Source organism: Ammospiza caudacuta, chromosome 30, assembly GCF_027887145.1.
Source record: "Ammospiza caudacuta isolate bAmmCau1 chromosome 30, bAmmCau1.pri, whole genome shotgun sequence".
Classification (NCBI taxonomy): domain Eukaryota; kingdom Metazoa; phylum Chordata; class Aves; order Passeriformes; family Passerellidae; genus Ammospiza; species Ammospiza caudacuta.
The window spans coordinates 4,717,750-4,728,213 of NC_080622.1; the positions used below are offsets into that span (position 1 = coordinate 4,717,750).

General features: G+C 66.1%; 1 protein-coding gene across 1 annotated transcript; it reads left to right on the forward strand.

Annotated features, from left to right (window-relative positions):
* Positions 1–361: 361 nt before the first annotated feature.
* Positions 362–9,893, forward strand: CRTC2 (CREB regulated transcription coactivator 2). The gene is given in 13 exon segments (XM_058821801.1): positions 362–548; positions 2,868–2,969; positions 3,090–3,200; positions 3,303–3,364; positions 3,646–3,714; positions 4,208–4,425; positions 4,564–4,628; positions 4,737–4,786; positions 4,917–5,164; positions 5,760–6,184; positions 7,065–7,271; positions 7,796–7,973; positions 8,685–9,893. Coding segments are annotated over 13 exon segments (2,127 nt in total). The 5' UTR covers positions 362–377; the 3' UTR covers positions 8,906–9,893.
* The last annotated feature ends 571 nt before the right edge of the window (positions 9,894–10,464 follow it).

Consider the following 10,464-nt stretch of genomic DNA (forward strand, 5'->3'; position numbering starts at 1 on the left):
TTTCTGCTCAGTTCCCAGGCTCGGGGAGGGGGTGACCCCGCTGTATTCCCAGAGCCGCCCCCATTTCTGAGCCCCTCCATGCTCGTCCGCCCCATTCCCCTCACAGCGCAGACCACGCCCCTTCCAGAGGCCGCGCCCCTTCCCAGCCCGGCGCTCTCGCGCTGCTCTCCGGGATTTGTAGTCCCAGCCTCCCTCACCGCCCAGTACCTCGTAACCCTGTGCCTCCATTTCCCAGCGCTCCCTGCGCAGCGCACGCACAGATCACTGGGAGTTATAGTCCACACACATAGCACACCCCGCTGTTGGTTCTACCCGCTGAACTACAGATCCCGGCGTGCCGCGCGCGGCGGCGACGGCGGAGCGGCGGAGCGGGGAAGATGGCGGCGGCGGGCGCGGGGGCCGGGCCCGGGCCCGGCGCGGGACCCTCGGCCGGCGCCGGTGCGTCCAACCCGCGCAAGTTCAGCGAGAAGATCGCACTGCAGAAGCAGCGGCAGGCGGAGGAGACCGCGGCCTTCGAGGAGGTCATGATGGAGATCTGCTCCACACGGGTGAGGACGGGCCGCGCGCCGGATGCGCCGCGGGGCGGGGGGGGGGCCGGGGCGGAGGGGCCGTGAGGGGCTGTGGGGGGCCGGGGCTGAGGGGGAGAGGACCGAGGGAATCGAGAGGGGCTGAGGGGGGTCTTGAGGAGCTGGCGGGGGTCGTGATTTGGGGGGATCGTGAGGGGACGCGGGGGCGAGGGTGTGGGGGGGCTGGAGGGGTCCTGAGGGGATGGGGGGCCCGTGAGGAATTTGGGGAGGGGGCTGAGAAGGCTGCGAAGGTGTTGGGGGGAGTTTGAGGGGTCGAGGGGTGTTCTGAAGGATTTGGGTTGGGGTAGAAGGGTCCGGAAGGGCTCGGAAGGGTTTGGGGGTGTTGGAGGGGCTGCGAGGATTTTGGGGAGGGGGTCCAGGGGGGTTCCGCGTGGATCCCGGCGGAACTGGGGTGGGAAAGGGATCCCTGATGGCTCCGATCCCACCCCGCGGAGCTCCGGGCTCTGTCCCTGTGCCCGGGACCCCTCGGGGGATGCTCAGGTTGGGTTTGTTTGGGGCCGGGAAAGGCAGGGATGGGATATTTGGGATATCTGGGATAAATCCCACCCGGCAGCTCCGGGAAAGGCGAGTGCTGGGAACTCGGAGGGAGTCGGGGAAACCGGGAATGCTCCAGATGTGGAGCTGCTCAGGAATCGCCTCCTGAAACCTGTGGGAATTTCCGCCATCCCGGCCTTTGGTGGAATTTGGTCCTTCCCAGCCCAGAGTGCGGGATGGAGGAGCGAGGATGGGCAGTGAGGAATCCGGGGAGGCTCTTCCAGGGGATGGGGGAAAATCCGGAGAATGCCCAGCAGAGCTTCCAAAACCGGGAATTTTTGGCTTGGATCTGCTGGAACTCAGAGTCTGGGATGTCGCTGTCACAGTTCACAGGGACATCCTTGGAGAGTTCGGGGCTGGGCCGGACCTTGCTGTCCCTTCCTGGGCAGTTTAGGAGCGGGGTGGAGCATCCCCGGGTGCCTCCATCCGCAGGGATTTTGGGGCCGTGTTTGCCGAGCAAACAGCTGGTTAATGTGCAGCGGGGCTGTGCTGAGCCCTGCCTGGAATCGTGAATCCAGGAATCCACTCCCTCCCTGAGCCCTGCCTGGAATCAGTGCTCCGGGAATTCCTTCCCTCATCCCTGCCTGGAATCATGAATCCAATCCCTCATCCCTGCCTGGAATCATTCCTCTCGGAATTCCTTCCCTGACCCCTGCCTGGAATAATTCCTGTGGGAACCCGTTCTCTGATCCCTGCCTGGAATAATTTCTCCAGAAATCCACTCCCTGATCCCTTTCTGGAATCATTCTCCAGGAATCCACTCCATGGTCCTTCTCTGGGGTGGCTCCTCTGGGAATTCCTTCCCTCATCCCTGCCCCATCCATTCCCACGTGGGATCCGCAGCCCCCCCAGCTCTGCTCCGTGGTTCCCGGAGTTTTTCCCGGAGTTTTTCCTGGAATTTTTCCTGGAGTTTCCCCAGTGTTTGAGAGCTGCAGATGCCGGGTTCCAGGCTCCCCCAGGGATCCTGGCTCACAGCTCCCTGCTCCATCCCAAGGCCTTAAGCCCCAGCGCAGCTCCGGGTGCTAATCCCGCCAGCTGCTGCCTAAATCTCCTGGGGTTTTTGGGTTGTTTTCCTTGTTTTTCCCTCTGGATCTGGATTTCCATGGTTTTGCGCTCAGGAATTCGGTGTTTCCCGTTTCTCAGCTGGTTTTGTGGCTTCAGCTTCCATTTCCCTGGGATTTCTCCAGGCACTGAGGCACAACAGCTCATGGATCTGTTTAGGGCCCCCCAGCTCCGGAGTGAAAGGGGATTCCTGTGGGCTCAGCCCAGGGAATTCCTCCTTCCCTGGGCACCGGGAGCAGAGTGGGGTGATCAGGGGATGGGGGGATTGGGCCATGCCCTGCTGCTGGAGGGGGGTGAGGCCGCTCCCTTTCCTGGGAATCCCAAATCTCTGATGTTTTCTGGGATCCCCTTAACTCTCCGATGTTTGCTGGGATCCCCTTATCTCCCGCCGTGCTGTGCCGTGACTCCTTCCCCCAGCCTTGAGTCCTGCTCTGTGCTGGAATCTCCGGGGTGGCCTTGGGTGGATGGGGTGGAAAATCCCTCTGGATCTGGCCCCAGGGTCTGTCTGGGACAGGGGGAGCCTCTGCTCCGGGATTGCGGGATCCTCTCGGGATCCTGACCCTCATCATCCCGCTCTGGGTGCGGGAAGGGGCCGGATCCAATGTGGGGTGTGGGAAGGGCGGCCCGGGGGTCCCAGGGGGTGCCGGCCGCCCCGCTGAGTGTCCCCCACCCGTGTCCCCCCAGCTGCAGGCGCAGAAGCTGCGGCTGGCCCACAGCCGGGGCCCCTTCTACAGCGGCTCCCTGCCCAACGTCAACCAGATCGGCAGCGGCGTGCCCGACTTCCAGGTGACTCCAGGGGCTCTCTGGGGACACGGGGACCTTCCCCGGTCCCTCCGCCCTCTCCCAGGCGGGGCAGCTGCTCCCGAGCCCCTCCTGGGTGGGCTCAGCCGTTCCCCCTCCCCTCAGGGCCCGTCGCCGCTGGATTCCACGCGCGGCACGCGGCACCACGGGCTGGTGGAGCGCGTGCAGCGGGACCCGCGCCGCATGATGTCCCCCCTGCGCCGCTACGTGCGCCAGATATCCTTTGTGCCGTGTCCCCGGCGCCGTCCCGGCCCTCCCGCCCTTCCCGGGGCATTTGGGAGCCCCCCGATCTCTGTGTGACCCTTAACGTGCCCCCACATCGACAGCTCTCCCTACGGACCCACGTACCTGTCACCACCGCCCGAGCCCAGCTGGAGGAGGTAATTCCTGATTGCCCTGGGTCCCCAGTGCCCTTTCCCATCCTGTTCCCATCCCATTCCCATCCTGGAGGAGGTAATTCCTGATTGCCCTGGGTCCCGAGTGCCCATTCCTATCCCATTCCCATCCTGGAGGAGGTAATTCCTGATTGCCCTGGGTCCCCAGTGCCCTTTCCCATCCTGTGCCTATCCCATTCCCATCCTGGAGGAGGTAATTCCTGCTTACCCTGGGTCCTGGGTGCCCATTCCCATCCCATTCCCTGATGCCCTTTCTCCCTCTGCAGGACCATGCCCTGGAGCAATTTCCCCATGGAGAAAGGACATTTATTCCGGCTGCCCTCAGCTCTCAACAGGTAATGGATGGATTTTCTCCCTGTTCCCAAGCCCGGCTCCGGCCCTTTCTGCAGAGGAGGTGGCCCTGGAGACCCCCAGAGAGGCCCCAGGACCCCCCTGGGGAGGAGCTGGCCCCTGACCCCCCGTCAGGGCCCCCTCTGGAGGGGTCCCACTGCTGAACAATGTCCCTCTTTGTCACTCGTCCCAGCCGCCTTTCCCAGCCCTTCCCTGCCCTCCTCTGCCTGGGAACAGCTCTCTGGGAACACCCTGGGTGCCCCCAGCCCCTAAAGGGTCCCTGGGGTTCCCTGGGGGTCCCATTGTCCCCCCATACCAGGGGTGGTGGCAGAGGGGACGGGAGCGGAGCCGGTCTGGGGACACAGGGGAGGGATCCCAGTGGGGAGGGGGCTGGGGCTGGGCTGGGGGGCTGTCAGTGGGGCTGTCAGTGGGTTGGGGGTCTGTCAGTGGGTCGGGGTCCAGGCAGAGCCCAGATGCAGCCCCTCTCCCCATGTCCAGGACGAACTCGGACTCGGCGCTGCACACGAGCGTGATGAACCCCACACCCCAGGACTCCTACCTGGGCCCCTCCCAGGCCGGGCCCCCCCCCCGGCCGCCGAGCTGGTAAGCTCCCCCCACACCCCCTGGGGGCTCCCAGGGCAGCCCCCTCCCCTCGGTGCTCCCCTCACCCTCATGCTCCCCCACAGGTTTCCTGGACGGGGACTCGGACAGCAAAGGTGAGCGTGGCACCAACCCATGTCCCCAGTGTGGTGTCCCCTCTTTCTCTGTTCTGGGGGGGGCTCTGAGTGACCCCCCCTGTGTCCCCTCCTCCTCACACTGACCCCCCGTGCCCTTCCCAGTGTTTCTTTTCCAAGTGCCTCCCATCGAAGAGAACTTCGATGACAACAAGCACTCGCTGAAGCCGTGGGACGCCAAGAAGGTGGGTTGGGACACCAGAAAGGTGGGTGGGGGTGTCCCCCCGTGTTCCCCCCGTGTCCCCCACCCCTGTGGTCTGGCCTGGCCTCACTCCCACCCTTTGATCCCACAGCTCTCGTCCTCCTCGGCCCGGCCGCGCTCCTGCGAGGTGCCGGGAATCCAGTGAGTGCTGGGAGGGGCTGGCATGGGGAGGGGGATGCCAGGGAGGGGCTGGAGGTGGGAAAGGGGCACTGGGGGGCCCTGGGGGAGCCCCTGTCCTGTTCTGATCCTGTGTCTCTCCCCCCTGTGCCAGCGTATTCCCATCCCCGGATCAACCTGCCAACGTGCCCCTCATGCCCTCGGCCCTCAACACGGGGGGGTCCCTGCCCGACCTGACCACGCTGCACTTCCCATCCCCCCTGCCCACCCCCCTGGACCCCGAGGAGGCCCCGTACCCGCCCCTGAGCGGGGGCAGCAGCACCTCCAACCTGGCCACCACCATGACCCACCTGGGCATCAGCGGCAGCGCCGGCGGTGTCGGGCTGGGCTACGACCCCCCAGGTGAGCCGGGACCCCCCCTGCACCCAGAGAGGGTCCCCAGGCTGGGAACTGCTCTGGGGGACACAGGGAGCGCCACCAGTGTCCAACAGACAGAGAGGGGGACCCCTGGGTGGTGTGGGGGGACGCAGAGCCCCTCCAGGAGGTGTCCTGGGGTGGCAGTGGCAGTTCCAGGGATCCCAGTCTGGGATGGAGCAATCTGAGAGTGGGGTGGGGATGGATTTGGGGGTCCTGTGGGTGTGTGGGGGGAGCCCAGCTCCCACCCTGTTGCCCTGTGGGGTCCCATGGTGTTGTGGGTCTCTGAGGGGAGCCCAGCTTCCCACCCTGTTGCCCTATAAGATCCATTTGTTTTGTGGGTCCCTGGGGGGTGCCCAGCTGTCATTCCCTGCGCTCTGACAGTGCCAGGGGTCTCACAGGGGTCTGGGAGGAGCCCGTCTCCCACCCCGGTGCCCCCTCCCGCTCCTGCCCGGGGTGTGTGTCCGTCCCTGTGTCTGTGTGTCCGTCCCCATCGTTTTGTTCCCCTCCATCCCCGTCCCCGGGCCGTCCCGGGGCTGGGGCCGTGCCGGGGTAACGGTGCTCTCTGTTTTTGTCCCCACAGGACTCCCCTCACCTCTGCAGAGCTCCCTGAGTAACCCGTCCCTGCAGTCCTCCCTGAGCAATCCCAACCTGCAGGCCTCCCTGCGCGGCCCCTCGCTGCAGGCCTCCCTCAGCAACCCCTCGCTGCAGTCCTCGCACAGCAGCTCCTCCATCCCCTCCTCCCTGTCCAACCAGTCCCTGCCCTCCTCGCTGTCCTCCTCGCTCTCCAACCCCTCTCTGCCCACGTCCCCGCGGCCGCAGCCGCTGCAGTCCTCGCCCAGCAACCCCAGCCTGCCCTCGGGGCTGGGCGGCTCCTTCGCGGCCACCTCGCCCCGCCGGCGCGTCCCGCTCAGCCCCCTGTCCCTGCCCGCGGCCGGCGACTGCAGACGGCAGCACCCCAAACAGTTCTCACCAACAATGTCACCCACATTGTCCTCCATCACCCAGGTACGCATCGTCGTCGTCCCCCGCTCCAGCGCCGCCGCCTCCTCTTCCTCGGCCTCCTCCTCTTCCTCTTCCTCAGCCTTTTCCTCCTTTCCCCTTCCTTGTCCTCTTCCTTTCCCCTTCCTTCTCCTCCTCCTTGTCTCCTTCTCCTCGTCCTCTTCCCCCTCCTCCCTCTTCTTACCCTTCTTGTGTTCCTTCTCTTTTTCTTCTTTCCCTTTCTTCTCTTCCCCGTCCTTGTTCTTGTCTTGGATCTCACCTTTGTCCTTTTCCTCCTTTCCCCTTCTTTCTCCTCCTCCTTGTCTCCTTCCTCCTTGTCCTCTTCTCCATCTTCCTTCTTTTCGTCCTTGTGTTCTTTCTCTTTCTCTTCCTTTTCCCTCTGTTTCTGCTCTTCCCCATCCTCCTTCTCATCCTTGTGTTCCTTCTCTTTCTCTTCTTTTTCTTCTTTCTCTTTCTCCTCTTCCCCATCCTTATCCTTATCTTGGACCTCCTCTTCCTCACCCTCCTCTTCGTCCCGCTTATCCTCAACCTCCTCATCCTCCTCTTCCTCTCCTCTCCCCTCCTCCTGCCTTCACTTCTCGTCTCGTTTCCATCCTCATCTCACCCACACCCCAGGGCCCCCTCACCCCCACAGCCCCTCCCTGTGCTCAGGGACAGCGGGGGGGACCCTGTGTCCCTTCTAGGGACCCCCCACCCTTCCAGGACCCCCCAGTCCCTCCCAGGCCCCCCACGTCCCCTCCAGGCCCCCTCCCCTCAGCGGCTCCGGCTGCAGCCGTGGCTGTTTCGGGGCTCTCAGGGACGGCTCCTGCCGGCGCTGGGGGGGCTGGGGGAGCCCCCCACCCTCGGGGGGGGCCCCGCTGACGCCCCCTCCCCGTTATCTCCGCAGGGCGTGCCCCTGGACACCAGCAAGCTGCCGGCGGAGCAGCGGCTGCCCCCGTACCCCTACGGGCAGCCGGGGCTGCTGCTGGGCTCCCAGCCCCCCCCGAGGGGCCCCGCGCCGCCCCCGCGCCCCTACAACCCCCCCTACACCCCCGGCACCCCCCTGGGGCAGCCCCTGGCACAGCCCCACGCAGCAGACTTCGGCCTGGGCAGCGTGAGTGGGGCACGGGGACAGGGGGACACCTCTGGGGGGATGTGGGCATGGGGAAGGGGACATGGGGACAGGGACCCCCCTGGGGCAGCCCCTGGCACAGCCCCACGCAGCAGACTTCGGCCTGGGCAGCGTGAGTGGGGCACGGGGACAGGGACACCTCGGAGGGGGCGTGGGGATGGGGATCCCCTTTGTGGGGTGGACACGGGGTCAGAGAATGTTGTATGGGGTCAGGGGGGCAAGGAGGACATGGGGACAGGGACCTGTGTGGAGGCTCCTTGTGGGGTGGACATGGGCTCAGGGGACCTCTACATGGGGGACATGGGGACAGGGACCCTTCAGGAGGGTCCTTATGGGGTGGATATGGGGTCAACGGGGCAAAAGGGACATGGGGACAGGGGACCCAGCATGGGGGACATGGGGGCTGGGGACCCTCTGGGTGGGGTCACAGGGCACCCTCTGGGGGGGTCTCACCTCCCACCTCCCTCTGTGGGGGTCTCACCTCCCGTGTGCCCCCCTCCCCACAGCTGGAGCAGTTCGGGATCGGGGAGAGCCCCCCCGGGAACAGCGGAGGCTTCCCCGAGGATTTGGGGGGGGCCCTGGGTTACCCCCCGAGCGAGGGGGGCTACGACCCCCCCGGCCTGAGCCGCCCAAACCTGAGCAACTGCAGCCGCCACGGCCCCATCCCCAACATCATCTTCACAGGTGGGGGGCACGGGGGGTCCTGGGGCTCGGGGGATGTCTCTGGGGGGGCTGGGTGGCACAAGGGGTGGGCTGGGGGACTCTGGCGTGTCACAGGGGCTCCATGGGGTATCACAGGTGGGGTGTCCCGGGGGTCTCTGGGGTGTCGCAGGTGGGATGCCCCAGGGGTCTCTGTGGTGTCCCGGGGGTCTCTGGGCTGTCCTGGGGGTCTCTGGGGTGTCCTGGGAGTCTCTGGGCTGTCCCAGGGTGCTATTCCGGGAGTCTCTGGGGTGTCCCAGGGTGGTGTCCCGGGGGTCTCTGGTGTCACAGGTGGGTGTCCTGGGGGTCCCTGGGGTATCACAGGTGGGCTGTCCTGGGGGTCTCTGGGCTGTCCCAGGGTGGTGTCCCGGGGGTCTCTGGGCTGTCCCGGGGGTCTCTGGGCTGTCCCAGGGTGCTGTTCCGGGGGTCTCTGGGGTGTCCCAGGGTGGTGTCCCGGCGGTCCCTGGGCTGTCCTGGGGATCTCTGGGCTGTCCTGGGAGTCTCTGGGCTGTCCCGGGGGTCTCTGGGGTGTCCCAGAGTGGTGTCCCGGGGGTCTCTGTGGTGTCCCGGGGGTCTCAGCGCTGTCCCGCGGGTCTCTGGGCTGTCCCGGGGTGCTGTTCCGGGGGTCCCTGCGCTGTCCCGGGGTGTCTGTCCCCGCTGACCCCCGTGTCCCCCCCCCCCCCCCGTTCCCCGCAGGCGACTCGCCCCCCGGGCTGTCCAAGGAGATCGCCACGGCCCTGGCGGGGGTGCCGGGCTTCGAGGTGGAGGGGGGCTCGCTGGGGGGGCTGGGGGGGCTGGAGGAGGAGCTGCGCATCGAGCCGCTGACGCTGGACGGGCTGAGCATGCTGAGCGACCCGTGCGCGCTGCTCACCGACCCCGCCGTGGAGGATTCCTTCCGCTCCGACCGCCTGCAGTGAGCCCGGGCCGGCCCCGGGGCCGCGCCCCGCCCGCCGTGCCCGCCCCCCGGGGCCGCCGCCCGCTGCGCTCCCGCTGAGGGACCGGGGCAGCTCCGGGAGAGAACCGGGAATGCACCGGGACAGCACCGGGAGTGCAACGGGAGAGGCGGGAACGGATCCCGAACCCGGGAACGGATCCCGAACCCGGGAACGGATCCCGAACCCAGGAACGGATTCCGAACCCCGGAACGGATCCCGAACCCCGGAACGGATCCCGAACCCAGGAACGGATTCCGAACCCAGGAATGGATCCCGAACCCAGGAATGGATCCCGAACCCGGCTGCAGGGAGCTGCGACCCCCCCACCCAGCCCCACAGAAATGGGCGGGGGGCTCCGTCCGGACCCTCCAAACTGCGGCTGTCAAGGGCTGCGACCGCCCCCAGTGAGCCTGGGGGGGTCCGTGCCAAGCCCCCTCCCCAGTTCCCACCCTGGGATTGACCCTGTCACTGTCATGCCAGGAAAATCCTGGAAAAGTGGGGAGGGGGCTCCAGGCACGGCTCTCAAGGGCTCCTTCTGCTCTTTCCGAGGCTGGGGGGGGTCCCCAGCACCCCCCAGCCCCCCCCTCCAAATTCCCACCGGGTTCTCTTCTCCAGGAAACCCCCGGGACCACCTCAGGGTGAGGGAATTTGGGGAGGGGGAGACAATCCAGGCACCCCCCCAAACCATCCTGGGGGGTTTCACTCATCGCCCCCCCCTCAATTCCCACCCCCAGAGCCCACCTGGCACCGAACCCCGGGAAATTTGGGGAGGGGGCTGCACCCCCGGGGGGGGCTGTACATAACCCCGTAGGTAGAGACCCTCGGGGGGGGCCGCTTCTGCCTTTATTTTATCATTTTTCCGGCTAATCATCATCATGTTTAAGGAGAGATCCCGCTCCCCCCTCCCCAATATGTACCCCAAGCCCCCCTCCCCAAATTACCCAGCTGCCGGGGACGTGTAGAAAGCACTTGTAACTTTGCCCCCTGCCCCCCTCCCCAAAATTGGGGGGCCCGTCCGTGCGTGGGGGGCCCTGGGCCCCCCCCGGAGGGAGCCAGAGTGATTTATTATTATTATTATTTTTTAAAATATATTCTATGTTAATTAAATCCCCCCCCCTGCTGGCGTGTGGGTGATTTTGGGGAGGGGTTCTGAGGATTTTGGGGAGGGGGTTCTGAGGATTTTGGGGAGGGGTTCTGAGGATTTTGGGGAGGGGGTTCTGAGGATTTTGGGGAGGGGTTCTGAGGATTTTGGGGAAGGTGCTGAGGATTTTGTTGGGGGGATTCTGAGGATTTTCTGAGGATTTTGGGGAGGGGTTTCTGGGGATTTTGGGAGGGGGTTCTGAGGATTTTCTGAGGATTTTGGGGAGGGGTTTCTGGGGATTTTGGGAGGTTCTGAGTTTTTGGGGCGGGGGGCGGTGTCCCCCGGCGGGTCCCTGAGTCCTCCCCGCCGCCAGGGGGCGCTGTGGCGGGCGGGCGCCGGGCGGGCGCGCGGTCGCGGCCCAGCGGAGCCCAAAGACGCGGCCCCGGCCCGGCCCGGCCCG